The 17,072-nt window shown below is 45.9% G+C and overlaps 4 protein-coding genes across 4 annotated transcripts; all 4 read right to left on the bottom strand.

The window, feature by feature from the left end:
- Nucleotides 1-320: 320 nt before the first annotated feature.
- On the bottom strand, nucleotides 321-852 carry H6S33_003734 (uncharacterized protein; the record flags this gene model as incomplete). The annotated part of the gene is made up of 2 exons (XM_044835502.1): nucleotides 321-349; nucleotides 477-852. 2 exons carry the CDS (start codon nucleotides 850-852, stop codon nucleotides 321-323), a joined length of 405 nt encoding a protein of 134 aa, XP_044691268.1.
- Nucleotides 853-1,319: 467 nt separating this feature from the next.
- H6S33_003733 (uncharacterized protein) lies at nucleotides 1,320-6,266 on the bottom strand (the record flags this gene model as incomplete). The annotated part of the gene is made up of 6 exons (XM_044835391.1): nucleotides 1,320-2,316; nucleotides 2,341-2,489; nucleotides 2,526-2,740; nucleotides 2,810-3,883; nucleotides 3,969-5,060; nucleotides 5,093-6,266. 6 exons carry the CDS (start codon nucleotides 6,264-6,266, stop codon nucleotides 1,320-1,322), a joined length of 4,701 nt encoding a protein of 1,566 aa, XP_044691267.1.
- A 1,200-nt stretch (nucleotides 6,267-7,466) lies between these two features.
- Nucleotides 7,467-7,631, bottom strand: H6S33_003732 (uncharacterized protein; the record flags this gene model as incomplete). Its single annotated transcript, XM_044835280.1, has 1 exon — nucleotides 7,467-7,631. One exon carries the CDS (start codon nucleotides 7,629-7,631, stop codon nucleotides 7,467-7,469), a length of 165 nt encoding a protein of 54 aa, XP_044691266.1.
- A 7,307-nt stretch (nucleotides 7,632-14,938) lies between these two features.
- On the bottom strand, nucleotides 14,939-16,069 carry H6S33_003731 (uncharacterized protein; the record flags this gene model as incomplete). The annotated part of the gene is made up of 4 exons (XM_044835169.1): nucleotides 14,939-15,106; nucleotides 15,189-15,369; nucleotides 15,463-15,626; nucleotides 15,824-16,069. Coding segments are annotated over 4 exons (759 nt in total), but the record flags the coding sequence as incomplete, so codon positions are not given.
- Nucleotides 16,070-17,072: the final 1,003 nt, after the last annotated feature.

The raw sequence follows: 17,072 nt of genomic DNA, 5'->3' as shown, positions 1-17,072 counted from the left end.
GCATTGATGGCGGTAAGCTTTCAACTATTTTGCACGTTCTGTATCAGCGTACTATAATCGGAGGCGGTGTTCTATTGGAATATATTCGTACGTCGCGAAAGGATTTTTTCGGCTGGCAGGGTCTTTCCATCTAGGGTGTTGACAATAGTTGCACTGCCTCTTTTCAGAATATAATGCAAATGACATACATGAAGATTTACAACAGTCTATACTGATAGATTCTACTCCAGTCTTTGTTTGGATCCATTTCTTGATAGTTCGATAATCCCAGGTTGCACGTGTCTTGCCGTCCGGATCAGCAGAAGAACTTATATCGTTGATTAAACAGGTGATATCGGTGGCGGATGCCCTGAATAACGTGTATGTAAGCTTCATATCGTGTATGGCCACTGAAAGCAATTCGATTTTTGTCATAGCGGTTTTTCTCTCCCCATAAGGAAAACCTTTATCGTTCGATTCACTGGAACCTGACGAACCTGACTCGTGATCATGATCTATATCCATATTATCGCTGTCACTTGATGAAAGATCATCTGATGAATCATCCGCTGAAGATTTTGTAACGTTGTCGTAGCTATTGACAGCTTCGGCATTTGATATAGGTGGTTCAGCGACAAACCCTCTCCGCATCATTCCTGATCTCAGTCTTTCCTCATCAGTTCGTTCTAGGTCTTCACTGTTTGTGCTTTCAAAGAGCTCTATATCAGAACTCAACTGCCCAACGCCAATACTACCATCCCCTGAGAAATTATTACTAACTTCCGAGCTTGTTGAATTCATCCCTCTATTGCGAGCGGGGTCGACCTCGGAATCTGATACTGTGCCCATTTCAATATCGGATTCCGGACCCATGATTATCGGCACCGACTGACTCAGCTTCTACCGTTCTCCTACCGAGAACCCCCGAACCTCGTCCCAGTCTTCCCAAGTCAGCCCGTAATACAAGGACTCAGTGAGCCTAGTGTGATCTCAAGGGGGTGAGTAGCGAATATTCCGCAGGGTACGAAGTGTGTAATAGGGGGACGGTATGAGAACTCGCAATAGGGGTCCTAAGAGACTCTAGCGTTGGTAAGGGTCAACGGGACAAGGAGAAAGCGAAGCGGTGGTCTTTTTAAATAAAGAAGAGGGCGATAATATTGTGTAGCAATAGACAGCGTAGATACAGAAGACGTTGCGTAAAGAAAGAAGAAGAAAAAGAACGAGAAATATAAACAAACCCCCCTTAATATACTCAAGGAAATCCCAGCGATGACAAATCCAACATGACTCATACATTAACGATCAACAGAACCCGATAGAACCCAATAGAATCTTTCTGACTAATCCGACTCTTCGTAACCCCGTACATCCCCTAGTCGATCCATGAAAGTAGCCCCTCCCTTCAAGCGCGAGGTCCTGCGAGCCTTAACCTTAATCTTTCCCTCCAACGGTCCAGGTTTATCAGGGTAACGTGTATGGAAGATGTCAACGGCGGCGGTATTATCGTGGTATGCGGCGGGTTCCCAGGTAGGGTCGGTATACCCTGTCCATTTAACAAAATATTGCAGGCCATTATTCCGTGTTTCGCGCGAGTCCAAGATTTCCTCAACTGCATACTCCTCTTCCTGCTCGACGATAATAGGTGGGGGTGGTGGTTGAATTTGCCCCGGGACAGGATCATTTGCAGCGGGGTCTAGCGATGATACGTGGAAGACGGGGTGCATCTTCATACTCCTAGGCAGGTCGACTCGATACGCATAGGGCGATATAATTTCTTTAATGGGGAAGGGTCCCAGTTTCTTCCAGTCCAGTTTCCGGGAGTTACGCGTGGTTCGGATGTTTTTTGCTGAAACAAACACCATATCGCCGATATCGTACCGTGGAGCCGGCGTTCGTTTGGTATTGATGGCCTGCTCTTGTTGATCTTGCGCCGTGTGGATGTTGGAACGTAGGTACTCGTGGAGTTCTTTCATCTTCGAGGCGAAGTCTTTAGCATTGAGACTCGGTGGGGTCCTGTCAAGCGATTTAATCGTCGCTGTGAACCGGGGGTGGAAACCATAGTTCGCGAAGAATGGTGTGGCTTTAGTGGATGCGGAGACCTGGTTGTTGGCGGAGAATTCTGCCATAGGAAGCCATTTTACCCAATCGTCCTGTTGATAAGAAACATACCCATGTAGATATTGCTCCATCACAGCATTCAGCCTTTCGGTTTGGCCGTCAGTTTCCGGATGGAAGGCGGTAGACATCCTTGCTTCGATGTTGAGGTGTTTACAAAGAGCTTTCCAAAACTTGGCTGTAAATTGTGTACCGCGGTCGGAGGTGACATGTGTCGGTAGCCTGTGGAGCTTCGATATGTTTCACAGGTATAGTTGGGCGACGTCTTCGGAGTTAACAGTAGTATTACAGGGCAAGAGATGTCGCATCTTTGTTAGCCGGTCAACAACTACCATAATTGCATCGTACCCTTCACTCTCTGGTAGGCCAGTAACAAAGTCCATTGATATTTCCTGCTATGGTTGTTCGGGAATCGGTAAAGGTCGAAGTACACCGCGCTTTCCATGGGTATTGGGCTTGCTTCGTTGGCAGGTGTGGCAGTTCCGAACGTAGCGGGCAATATAATTCCGCATAAGGGGCCAGTTGTAGTCTCGACTGACGAGTTCGAATGTTTTTTCGCGTCCCGGATGTCCCGCAGAGGCAGCGTCATGGTAAAGTTGAAGGATTCGGAGCTTAAGGGGGTCGTAATCAGAGACATATATGCTGCCTGGGTAAAGCGATCGGCCTTCAACCTCGGTGCATTCGGCGAGTGATATGTCCTTTGATTGTCGTTAACCTTTGTTCCGCATATCCAGTATCTTTTGTGGGAACGGGTCAGCGCTATATCCTTCATCGAATAGTCCATGCAGTGAGGCGTTCTTTTCAGCGGGCTCATTTGAGAAAGAACCCGCCAACAAACTTAGCTTTGCATCGAGATTCTCCTTCTTCAACACAACTTGACTCTGATGCAATTGTCTTTCATCCCCCTCTCCAGGGAGATCTCCCGATCTTCTTGTCAACGCGTCCAGTTTCCCTCCTTGTTTTCCTGGTCGGTACTTAATGACAAAAGTAAACCATGACAGATATTCTGCCCACCGTGCTTGTCTCCGGTTGAGTTGTTTGGTACTCATAAAATATTCGAGATTCTTATGATCAGATATGACGGCGATTGGGTGTGCAGCCCCTTCAAGTTCCTGTCGCCACTCCTCAAAAGGCCGAATAATTGCCAGTAATTCCTTGTCATAAATCTCGTAGTTGCATTCGGCGGGGGAGTGTTTTTTCGAGAAGTACGCGACAGGTCGAAGGATACCATTGTCATCATATTGGGAGAGTACACCGGCAGAGACATAGTCAGCTGCATCGGTTTCCACAGTAATTTCTTTCTCCGGGTCAAAATGAGTAAGAATGGGAGCAGTGGTGAAGGCTTCTTTTAGGGCGTTGAAGGCGGTTTGTGCTTCAGGTGTCCATCCAAATGATATATCCTTACGTGTTAGTCTGGTAAGCGGAGAGGCCAGTTCCGAGAATCCGCGTATGAATCGGCGGTAAAAGTTAGCAAAACCTAGAAATGCTTGCACATCCTTAACTGTTTTGGGGACGGTCCAATTCTTCACTGTCTCCACTTTCCTTGGGTCCATTTTAATACCATTGGGTTCAATAATAAGGCCGAGATAGGTGGTACTTTGTGTATGAAATTCGCATTTCTCCGGTTTCAGCAGTACTTCATTTCTTTGTAGGGCTTCCAAGACCTTTTCGACGTGTACTTGATGTTCCTCGAAGGTGTCGCTGTAAATAAGAATATCGTCAAGGTAGGCTGTACAGAATATATCAAGGTAGTCGCGGACGCAATCATTGATGAAATGTTGAAAGGTTGCTGGTGCATTGGTAAGGCCGAAGGGCATCACCGTATATTCAAAATGTCCGTAACGCGTTCGGAAGGCTGTTTTCCGATTCTTCACCTTCAGCCATTCGGATCTGGTTGTACCTTTGGCGAAGGTCAAGTTTGGTGTACCACTTGGCTTTGGAAAGGCGTTCGAGGGTTTCCCGGATGAGTGGCAACGGGTAGCGGTTTTTGACAGTAAGTTCGTTAAGGCCACGATAATCAACACAGAGGTGGAGTGTTCCATCGGCCTTTTTAACAAATAGGACCGGGGCACCGGCAGACGAAGAGCTGGCCTGAATGAAGCCTTTTTGGAGGTTGTCCTGTATGTATTGTTTCAGCACAATGAGTTCCTCGTGGGACATACCATAAAGTGGCCCAAAAGGGGGCTCTTTCCCTTCTTTAAGCGGTATCTTATGATCATAGGGGCGGCGAGGCGGCATCTCATTAGCGAATTCTTCGTCCATCATCTCGTGAAACCTATTATACTGGGTTGGGACTCGGTTCTTCCAGTCTTCCTTAGGGGCCTCGCCCATTGTTTGATCTATTTCCTCAATAGTTGTACTAAAGATTTGGAGTTTGTCCCTTCGAGCAAAGCGACAAAGAGCAGCTGAACTGACGAGGTGGAAACGGGGCGGTGGTGCAACCCCTCTAATGGGCACGGGTATCGCGGAAGAGTTGCACTTGTGTTTGCAGTATTCGGAGTCGAACCGTATGCTATTGTCCTTAAACCGTAATGTGGCGTCGTGTAATTGAAGCCAGGGAATTCCGAGGATGAGTAGGTACGAGCCGAGTTTGGTAACGAAGAAGGGGGTAGTTTCATGGTGGGAGTCAATTGATAGCGGTAGGTAGCAGAGGTGGGTAATTTGTCCGGAAGATATGGGCCGTCCGTCGATGACTTCAAGAGTGCGGGGTGATTTAAGGGGGAGAAATGGAAAGCTGTTATGGCGCACGAATGTTTCATCAATGAATGCGAATCCGGAGCAACCGGTATCGATCAATGCGTGAGTTTGAATGGATATTTCATTGTTTATAATTTTACAAGAAGCAACAAAATGATCCCCATCCAATTTATCCTCCACAGACGATACTGAGAAGCCAGAGATAGAAAACGCAGACAAAGGAGAAACATTGGAAGGTCCCAAGCAGGGGCCATTAATCAAGCCCGGGACTACTGAAAACCCGACTCAGAGGAGGCGGGACTAGCGACTGGTGGAATAGCGGGGTCGATAGCCGTATGACCGGGGGCGAGGAGGGCGCCTCTCATAACCGGTTGGTTGCCACGCAGGCGATTAGCAGAGGGGCAGTTGGTGAAGACATGACCGGGGTTAGCGCAGTACATACAGAGATTGTTGTCCCTTCGCCATTGTTTTTCGGCCGCAGAGGTTTTGCGTTGTCCATTGACAAAAGTGTATCGTTGTTCGGTGGCAGGGCATTGAGTGGGACGGTTTTGGAGAGTGGAGAGGTCCATTGGGACGAGGCCTCCAGCGGTATGAGATGGGTGTGCGACAGCAGTGGGGGCGGTGAAATGTCCCATCGTATTCCGAATGGCCCGCTGTTCAGCTTTACGGCCCCGAACCTGGTTGTCAATCGTAATCAACATGGTGGCATAGGCCTCGACAGTGTTAGGCCTGTCTATCCGGTATGTCATGGCGTCCTTCAGGTCTTCCGACAGTCCTTCAGCCAGCGCATCGATCTTGGCTCCTTCGTTGTAGTACAGGTATGCCACAATACGGAGGAATTGCGAGTAATAGGTGGCGAAGTCCCCTTTGCCTTGCTTCAAGGCAACGAGTTGGCGACGGGCGGTACCCTGGGGGTCTGGGTCTCCAAACGAGGCTTCCAGGTGGGCAACGAAGGCAGTGACGGAGGAGAAGGGGGCGGCAGGGTTAGCGTTAATGAGTGGAACGACCTGATCAAGGGCCCTTCCTTTCAAGCGACTGACGGCATAAATAACCTTTGCTGCCTCGTTTCGGAACCGATCGTGGTTGACTTCAAGTTTCATTCGAAGTTGGGTGGTGAATCCGGGGAGCTTGGTACGGGTGCCATCGAATTTTTCAGGGTCTGGAAACTTTTCGGACCTGAAGGCGGCGACAGTAACAGGTGGGGGGGAAGCGGCAACGGGGACAGCAACGGTAGGGGCGGGAGCAGCGCGGGCGACATTGAGGTCGAGGTTGAGCCGGGTTACCTGCTCCTCGAGGTTGTCAATGATTTCATTGGCGGCGGTGAGTTGTGTATGAAGGGTGTCCCTCTGGAAGCGGATGCGCTGGACGAGGGCAGCGATGTTGTTAAACAGTTCGGTAGAATCGGCCTCATACTGCTGCCTGAATCCTTCCACATCGTTGGGTGGGGCCCATGCAGGTGGGTCGGGGGTGGACATGTCGTACAGTGCAGATGACGACGCAACGTAATCTTAAGGGGGCGAGTAGCGAATATTCCGCAGGGTACGAAGTGTGTAATAGGGGGACGGTATGGGAACTCGCAATAGGGGTCCTAAGGGACTCTAGCATTGGTGAGGGTCAACGGGACAAGGAGAAAGCGAAGTGGTGGTCTTCTTAAATAAAGAAGAGAGCGATAATATTGTATAGCAATAGACAGCGTAGATACAGAAGACGTTGCGTAAAGAAAGAAGAAGAAAAAGAACGAGAAATATAAACAAACCCCCCTTAATATACTTAACGAAATCCCAGCGATGACAAATCCAATATGACTCATACATTAACGATCAACAGAACCCGATAGAACCCAATAGAATCTTTTTGACTAATCCGACTCTTGTAACCCCGTACATCCCCTAGTCGATCCATGAAATGTGAGTATGCAGGACATACCGCTGATCTGAGAAATCACCCAACAGCAGCCCAAATATATTAATAATCTTGGCCAAATGATACCGTAATGATAGTCCGAGAGCGCCGCAACCATTAACAGTATCACTCAGTTCCCAGAACCGATTGGCATGAATAGATGGACGCGACCAGTAGAGTCAATCAACAGTATCAGGAAGAACAGAACCAGCACATGATAGGGCTGACCAACTGTATCCAACAGTTCTTACAGAGTGGCCAGATTGAGTGCCCCGTGGAGATTACCGCACTCTTCACTAGACGCCCGAGGTGCTGAGGTCGCTCAGGGTGCTTGATAAGTAAACTACTTCCCTGGAGATATGGCAAGCACTATTGACCGCTCCAGCGGTTCCTGAGATAGAATGATTGCCCTGACCCCTCCTGACGTTGCCGAATCCTGTACTTTGAAACCTATCTCATGCCTGATATACCGATTCCTATATGTCGGCACTTCATTCTCTCAAGGTGTATATCTCTGCGATGTACCAGCCTCTGTTATACACAATTCCCCCACAAGATTATCAAAACATCACTCGCATGATGATGTTTACTGCCTCTAGAGTATTTGTCACTGCACTTTTAGAATTGGTGTATTCAACACCGTGATCCTCCACCTAATAATAAAACGATACGCTATTTAAAACTCTAACTAACTGTAATACAATATAAGGAAAAGAACAAATCCCTCACTGTATTCTTTAGCACTCGCGATTGTTTTACACATCCTGCTCCCCCTACCTTTCATAGACCCCTGCTACAAGTGATTCTGACTCCTCTTCTTCCTTCTCTCCGTCCTCTTCGGTGCCATCGCCGCGAAGTTGGGCATTAATCACTTCATACTGGATGCTGTCGGAATTAACCCAATCTTCTGAAGCACTTGTGAGGTGTTTTCCGAGCATCTCGGAATGCGACAAGATCCGCAGTCAGAGCTTTATCGTCCTCGCTAAAACCCTCCCCTGGCAACAACTCAATAGTTACCCCTTTTTTATCTCGTATTTATTGGGGTTAGCATTTAGAATACTACTCGCATTACCTGTAATGGGGGTCTCTTCTGAGTGAAATAGAATAGGATAGAATAGAGACGGCCATGCAAGATAGAAAATCGGTTGCAAATTATTCAAAGATACTATCGCTAGAACTCAATAATCTTTGAGGGCTCTGCTACCGATAAGAACTTGATTTTTCTTTTTGATGAAGACTGGAGAGAACAGGACTCAACGGCGAGAATGAACCTGAGTACTTATACTCCGAAAGCCTCTATTCTCTGCTCCCAACACCTGCAGCCTTGGTTGCCACACACCTCGAGCCTGCATAAATGAGCTACCACTCAGATGTAAGCTTAGTCATTGCTGTAGAGCTTTTGCTTATTGTAGACTTCCCTAGCATAGTCCCTGCCCTTCGGCAGACTTACAATGCTCAGAGGATACAGAGGATCACTGGTCAATCAGAGCTTCACTCTGGCCAGCCTTCTAACAATAACTCTCAGCATGTAACCGGGCCCTGTGTGTACTCATACATTAGACAGTTGAAATGGCTCCATTACATTACCGGCATCTGGAAGTATCATACCTTTTCCCGAAGATTGTCTCTGGTTACCCCCAAGATTCCCTCCCGGTTCTGTTTGTTTTTTCCCTTTCAAATATTGCTCATCCCTTTGAACGTTTCTACTCGAGTTTGAATGTCAGCTCGGTAATCCCGTATAGCCCTAGGAGAATCTATAATTGCTCTCAAAGCACTCACTATATCAATGAGAGCATCGGGATGTACTTGCTCACAATACTCTCATTCTGCGACTGAAAATTATCAGGCTTCAAGTAACTCCCTGTTGACCACGCCCGAATGCCATTCCAGATCGCCGTCGATATGAGGCAAATAAGGGTGTGAGTTATCCGCTCTAAAAATTTGGGATCCCTAACCCCTCTCATTCTTACCCTATCGAAGTATTTAAAATACAATATATCAATATTTCTAGTAGTGCAATGTCAGACAGGATTTTGAGGTTGCCCGGGAACCGTGGCCTCACAATTCCGGGCTCCGTGGCTATGGGTCGAACAGGACGACCCGAGTCCATTCCCATCATCAGGTATGCGCGTACAGGGGGTCGTGGTCGTGATTGCGGGGGCGGAGGTGGTGGTTGGGGGCTGTTGAGTAGGGTAACTCACTGTGAGTCATGGCAACCCGTCCTGATTCACTCCATCACCGACACTCACAACAATCGACAACTGCACCGTACCGAGCGTGCCTTCTCTATCCTACAATCATGACGGCGTTCAAAACTGAATCATACCGTGTTTCCCTATATTGTGGTTCGATGAAATACACGAATTTCGGATTCTGAACCCCGGGTTACCGCATTGGGCGAATCCCATTTCGACGCTCATAACCCTAACCGCCAACAGCCAGGTACAAACCACCACCAAATACAGATTTATGTATTTCATTTCTGCCGAAAATTCTATTTTGCACACCTAACCGAACCATATGGCAACGCTCGTAACCCTAACCGCCAACAGGCAGGTTTAAACCAGCTCGTAATACAGATTCACGCATTTCATTTTGACCGAAAACCGTATTCTCTAACCCTAACCAAAATCCCACTTCAACGCTCGTAACCCTAACCACCCGCATGCAGGTTTAAACCACCACCAAATACAGATTTATGTATTTCATTTCTGCCGAAAATTCTATTTTGCACACCTAACCGAACCATATGGCAACGCTCGTAACCGTAACCGCCAACAGGCAGGTTTAAACCAGCTCGTAATACAGATTCACGCATTTCATTTTGACCGAAAACCGTATTCTCTAACCCTAACCAAAATCCCACTTCAACGCTCGTAACCCTAACCACCCGCATCCAGGTTTAAACCACCACCAAATACAGATTGTATTTCATTTTGACCGAACATTGTATTTTGTACATGTAATCAATTCAGATTTGAACGCTCATAACCCTAACTACCCACATCCAGGTTCCAACCACCACCAAATACACATTCAAGTATTTCATTTTGACCGAACATTGTATTTTGTACATGTAACCAATTCAAATTTGAACGCTCATAACCCTAACTACCCACATCTAGGTTCCAACCACCACCAAATACACATTCAAGTATTTCATTTTGACCGAACATTGTATTTTGTACCAATAGAATAACAACGACCTGAAGAAAAATAGATAGAAAAGTGTCACTTCAGTATTCTGTCCTACATTCCAATTCCAATACGTAACTATGAAGGTTGCAATTACTACTTTTCGGGTTGTATCGTATTATTGTTCTAGGCACTACTGAGCAATATTGAATCGCTGGATAGATATGCATGTCTACTAGGACAACATGTAAAGCAAACACTAATGGTGAAATTGGTTACTACTATTTGTGATAGCTTGAGAGGTATAATATCAATCGAAACAGAAACTGCATCAGAGTTTGCAATTGAGATTTGTTGGTATGGTTTGCTATGATTCGATTTGTATACACACTTGTTGTGACAGAATGTAAATCAGGAATACTAAATAAGATTTGTGAGAATTTTTGGCAATCGCTTGATACGTATGCATACAAATCGGAATGGCAAGTAAAGTGTATACCGATAAGAAAAGCTTTCTGTATGATGGTTGAATACTAAATAGGAGTCGATACCTGTCAGGAAAATATTCGAATCGGTAATTAGCAGTGAACTTGGTTGATATGATTAATAATTGGTTCATACTTACTAGAGGTGCGCCCCCTCCCGACCGTGAGGTCCCCTTCTCTCCCACCTATGTGTAGTATCTAGGCACCTCCAGTAATTAGTTAATTTTGTCTTTGCCGTCTCATGTTCTGTTTTCCCGGCCATGTCACATAAATGCCTAAATTTTGCTCTGGAGATCTATTTCCGATTTTCAATGCCAGGTCCAGTGCCAGCTCTAATGCCCGCTCTGGTGCGAGCTAAAATCAAGGTCAGCCCCAGTGTCAGCTTCGGTGTCGGCTCAAATATATGCCAGCTCTAGCTGGAGCCGCCCGAATGCCATCTCTAATGCCCACTCCAGTCCCAGCTCCATTAGATGCCGGCTCCAGTGCCAGCTCAGATACATGCCAGCTCCAGTGTCCACTTCTCTGCAAGCTCCAGTGCCCGCTTCTCTGCAAGCTCCAGTGCCCGCTTCGCTTCCAGCTCCATTACCAGCTCTGATGGCTGCTCCGGTGGGAGCTCCGGTACCCGCTCCAGTACCCGCTCCGGTGCCAGCTCCGGTGCCAGCTCTAACCCTCACTCCTGTGCCCGCTCTTGTGCCCACCCCTGTTCCCGCTCATATTCCTGCTCGTCTTCCCACTCTTGTGTCCGCTCCGGTGACCGCTCGAGTGACTACTCTGGCATTCGCCTCGATGCCAGCTCCTGTGCCAGCTCCAATGCCAGCTCCAGTGCCAGCTCTGATATATTCCAGCTCCCTTCACCGTTCCTCCACCACACTGGCACCTCCTCTTCCCCTCTTACTGGTCTTGCCTCTCCCTATTCGCACTCCCCGCCAACTACTGTTCGTCTCTCTCGCCTATTCTGCTCATATTTGACTACTAAATAGCTATATTTATTATTTAATCATAAAGAGTTCCGTTGGTTGGGCTGGTCTCATAGGTAAAGTCAGGGTTAGGGTTTGGGCTTGGCAGGAAAATAGGGAGGGTAACGGCCTTGAGCAGGCAGGGTAACCCCCAAAAAAGGTAGGGTAACGCACAAAAAAGGTAGGGTAACGGCTCAGAGCAGGCAGGGTAACCGCACTAATCGGGTAGGGTAACCATCTCAAAATAGGCAGGGTAACAGAACAAAATCGGGCAGGGTAACTGCACCAAACACACGAATTTGATGTGTCGCGCTTACAAAACACCCCTGTCGCTGTTAACAAATCAGATTGCAGCAATCTCAGAAGAATTATATTCCAGTACATATTAGATACGTTCTTATCAGAACAGCAAATTTAACAGTTATTGACAAACAAAACCTTTTGTATTATTTACAATCCTTTGATGGGTATGTATCAGCACAGCGAGTGTATCAGAAATTCAAATTCTCATTTGTTACAATCGTTCATGAAGGTTTGAAAGCTATGAATATTTATTGGCACAGTAAAATACTGAAATTGATACTCAATGTATTTGATGGCTTGATTGGTATACCATGTTCTGGATCAATATTGAATAGATTGAATACTGCACTACGGTTTACAAAATATCTTCTCCCACAACACGAAGTTGCGGCTTTCTAATCTATTCTGAAATATATACAATCTATGCTCATATTCTGAACTTGAGAGTGAACAATATTCAGCACTTATCTCTAAAACTCATTGTTTTAATTGATAACAGTCTTTATAACATGTATCCTGATATTTTGTATTTAGTAAAAGGGTAGGAATTTGACGATGTCCGCAAGATAACATCTGTTCCACCTCACCTACCTATTAACAGTATGCGCCCAAATTCCCCCAAGCCTTTAGAATTAGGATTATGAATGCTTTTGATTCAGAATGTCATATTTGAGCTGACTGGCGATCAGTATAGCACTCAATTGCTTGAACGTTCTCAGTGTAACCCAATTCAGATCCTAAAACCTTGTCCGATTTCATAGATCGATTGAATAATATAGTAGGTTACAAAGGGTCAAATTGATCAGAAAACTTCTATGGATTTCTAGAAGTTTCCGTCGATTTTAAGGGTATGAGTTACTTGAGATTTGTGATTGCTAAGCTTTCTTTATGTATATTAAGGGGCTTTGCCCTCGATTCTATTCTTTTTCCCTCTCTTTTCTTCTCTTTCTTTTGGTATGCAAAGGCTTAGGTAATCTACGCTGGCTATTGCTATTCAAGTACTATTTTCTCTTCCTTTATAAGGAGACCATCTCACTTGTCCGACCTTAACACCGCTAGACCTAAACTACTGTAAGTTTCTCCAACCCCTCTCGCTGATTAACCTACCAGCCCCTATGACCATCTCCCGTACCCTGCGGAATACTCGCTACCCAACTCCCTATGATTACGTTGCGTCGTAATCCGCACCATACGCCATGTCCACCCTCAACCGACCTACATAGGTCTCATCTAACAAAATTGAGTAGTTTAACCATCAGTACGAATTGAATACTGCTGCCCTGTTTGACCACCTCCCTACTATGTTTTAAAGCATCCGACACGAGAGGGATAGTGCTTGTACACTGCTCTCCGCCGTCCACAAAACCATTGGCTACCTGGAAGAGCAAGTAATACAGGTCAACCTTGACCTCAATGTTGACCACACCGCCTCCACCCCCAATGTTCCTATCCCCATTTTCGCTGCTACTGCACCAACCACTGTCTCCACCTTTGGGTCTGAAACTTTCCCCGAAAAGTTTGATGGCATCCGGACCAAAATCTCCGGATTCGTTACCCAACTCCGAATGAAGCACGAAGTCAATCATAATCGGTTCCGCAATGGGACAGCAAAGGTTATCCATGCGGTCAGCTCTTTGGAGGTAAGAGTCCTTGATCAGGTAATACAACTTGTTAACGCCAATCCTGCTGACTTCTTTTCCTCTGTCACCTTCTTCGTCGCCCACATAGAAGGCTCATTTAGAGAACTAAACACTCGAAGTACCAACCACCGCCAACTCGTCCCCCTGAGGCAAGGCAAAGGAGACTTTGCCACCTACTACTCACAGTTCATCAGAAACGTGTCCCACTTGCATTACAACAAAGGAGTCAAGATTGATGAATTGCCGGAAAGATTGTTGGACAACTTTAGAGACGTCATGACATATCGAACGGACAGACCAAATATGGTGGAAGCATATGCGACCATTTTAGTGACGATCGACAACCAAATGTAACTGACATGCTATGATGAGGCACAACCGTGACTTTCTTTGGAATAGTGTAAATAAAGAGAGCGAGTTTTGATGATACAGGTCCAGAAAGAAGAAAATGGCAGTTTGTATGTTTGAACGTTCCCAAGTCTAGAAAATTATAACTTTAATGGTCTCCTCTCTATTAAAGATCCGTTGATGATGAGAGGCCAACCTGGGCCAAGACCGAGTGCCTTATAGGAATATGGCGCATTTGCTCAAGTTCTTTTTCCGACTGACAGTCTGCCTATTGATAGTCAGGGGTACAGTAACTATTTTCTATCAGGGGAGAGGTGAGTAACTACGACACCTTGGATGAACTTCTGTCTGAGTCAAATCATTCAATTTGCCGAAATCTGTGGTTGGAATCTCAAGAACTATTGGAAACAGCCGACCAGATAATAATTGGTTATTCTAACTTTATTAGAACCGATTTGGAGGTTTGTAAACCGAAGTTTTGCTTTAGTAGCTTGAGTCGCACTCCCACTCCCCAAAGATGCTCCGGAGCAAAACAGGAGCATTCCGACAGTTTGACACTCCGGAGGTTAGTGTTGGGGATTAAACGTGTTTTTGGAATTAGATTTTCCATTAGCTCCGGGACACCGCCAGAATCATTCCTGTCGTGCTAAAGCATGGTCTTTGAGCATCGGTTGGAGATATATGAAACCTGAAAGATTCGACTGCCTAGGTAGGGAACTCCCGTCCGGGGTTCCCTGTGCTATCAGCCATCTTTGTTCTTCTGTTCCAGGCTTGCTCAGCCCCTATTTTTGACTTGCAAGACTTCTTACTCATTGAGATCACTGTCCTCTATACCACTAAAGGTAGGAGCCTAACTGCCCTTGTCTTCACGCGTCGATGAAGAACAAGCTGCTGTTACTTTGGGTCGGTGGCTTAATTGATGGAATAGGTTCTCTTGTAACAGCCTGATAGTGGCCTTGTTACATTACTCCCCTCTATTGTAGACTCGTTTTGAGTCCACTGTAGTGTTACTGGAACATTAGTATTTCGCACAAAAGAAAAACTGTAGCTCTATTGGTGATTACGTACAAATTACATCTCTGTTTCTATTTCCATCAGAGAAAGAAAACTCTAACATGAAATGCCTTTTAAAACAAAGAAAATGACATATTCTCCACTCTTGTCGTAGAACCTTCCGTTCCACTAGTGGAGATTTCGATGTTAGCAAGAATCTCTCTTTTTCCCTTGTCTTTTTTACGCGGGTTTCCTCACGCTTCGGTTTTCTATCATTTCTTGCATTGTTTTCAGGGAAAAATGGTATCCGAACTCTGTCAGACCGATGAAAAACCTGGTACAGGAGAGTTGGTTTTTGTTCCCGGATTTCTTCTGGGATACAAAGCTACTCACGCTGTGTTTTGAGGATCCCTAAAGTTTCCCCGTATTTTCCGAGGTTTTTGCGGGTATTTTTGATGAAATTCTTTGAGGGCCTCGTCGGCTCTTCCTTGCAGAATTTCATATGGTTCTCAGGAGTCTTCCGAACGATAGCCCTCCCAAACAATGCGATACTCTACAAACATTTTCTGATGCCTAGCATGTTGCCATCGGCTATTAGCTATTTCTCGGAGAACGTGACTGTATTCTCCTTCGACCTCATCTGGAGTAGGAGGGACTTCAGTGCGTCGGGGGTATTTCAGTCCCCGATAGGACTCCAGCAGAAATATTTGGAAGTCATCATGAATGTTCCATTGAGAGGGAAGCTTCAGCCTGTAGAACGCAACAACAAGTTTCTCATCAACCTCAAAGAGATATAGTTTCTTGTAGTCAAGCTTGCTTGAGGGTCGATTGGCAACCATATTGCATCGGTCCATCATCACCTTATCCCCATCTTCAGGTTCTGGAGCTTTCATATGCTTCTAGTCATACCATTTCTTCTGCCGGGCCTGTGCCTTAAAAATATCAGTCCTCATAGTTTTCCAAAGAGCTTTCCACTTGAACTTTAATACGGCACTGGAAACATTGGCATTGTCCAGCTTCCTTCTGTGCAAATGCCAATCGGAATCAGGCTCGAACCCATAGTTCGCGTAGAACTGAGATACTTTAGTGGACTATTGGGTTGCCGTTTTGTAGGCGTACTCTGCAAGTGGGAGTAACCCTGCCCAATCGTCCTGCTGGTAGGAGCAACAGTTTCTGAAATATTGCTCTAGCATTTGATTGACCCTCTGCTTGAGGACGATATGCCGTAGACAGACAGAGGTTAACTCCGAGAAGCTTCATCAATGAATACCAGAACTTTGCTTTCGAATCTAAAGTCCCGATCAGAAATGATTTCTTCGGATAGTCCATGTAGTCGCCATGTTTCTTGAAGGAATATATGCGCAAGTTCCTTGATTGTTGCCTCAGTCAGGAGCGGTATGAAGTAGGTGATTTTCGTAAAGCGTTCAACAATAACCCCGATACGGGTAAAGGCTTCAGATTCTGGCAAACTAACGAAAAAGTCCATAGAGATGGAGCTGCAAGGAGTATTGGGGACCTATAAATGTGGTAGCATCCTGTACTTTTCATGACTGGAGCTTTTATTGCTTTGACATGTATCGCAACTCCATACGTATTCTCCCATATCATTGTCCATCTTTGGGCAAAAGAACAGTGCCCGAAGATGCTCTGCAGTTTTGAATTGACCCAAGTGGCTTGTGGGCTTCGAATCATGTAGGGCGCTCATGATTTTTGGTTTGAGCTCCCGGTGATTTGGGATGTAGCATCTTTTCTTCTAAAAGACATTACCGTGTCTCAAAGTTAGGTTTCGGTTTACTGTCTTACCGAAGGTGTGATCCACAGCCTCCTCCGAGGAGAATTACTTAGGGTCTGAAGCTGAATGAGGCCGGATTTTGTCCAGAAGCACCGGTGTGAGTTTGCAGACCTGAGGTGACTTTGGGCGTTAAGATTTGATCGTAACGGTTGGTGGTTGTACAGAAACCATTCTGCTAGGGCAACTTAGGACAGGATTGTTCGGTTGGGCGAGAACCGTACCCGTACAATTCCCGATTCCGTTGCTATCGGTTGGCCAAAACGAATAGAATCCATCAGCATCGTCAGGTATGTGGGTAAAAGGCAACATGATTTTGATATCTGGAGCGGAAGTAGTGGGTGGGGGCTGTTGAGTGTTAGCTCGGGTAACCTATTGCTAGGGGTAGATAGGGTTAACTGGAATGACAGGCCAAATAAGGGTTACAGGCCAAATTAAGGTTAACTAGGGTTAACTAGGGTTAGTTAGGGTTAGTTAGGCTTAGGGTTACTTAGGGTTACTTAGGGTTAGTTAGGGTTAGTTAGGGTTAGTTAGGGTTAGTTAGGGTTAGTTAGGGTTAGTTAGGGTTAGTTAGGGTTAGTTAGGGTTAGTTAGGGTTAGTTAGGGTTAGTTAGGGTTAGTTAGGGTTAGTTAGGGTTAGTTAGGGTTAGTTAGGGTTAGTTAGGGTTAGTTAGGGTTAGTTAGGGTTAGTTAGGGTTAGTTAGGGTTAGGGTTAGTTAGGGTTAGTTAG

This window comes from Morchella sextelata, assembly GCF_020137385.1.
Source record: "Morchella sextelata strain SCLS chromosome Unknown scls_16, whole genome shotgun sequence".
NCBI lineage: Eukaryota > Fungi > Ascomycota > Pezizomycetes > Pezizales > Morchellaceae > Morchella > Morchella sextelata.
Note: the sequence above shows the minus strand (reverse complement) of the source record. Positions and strands in the feature narration are given on the sequence as shown.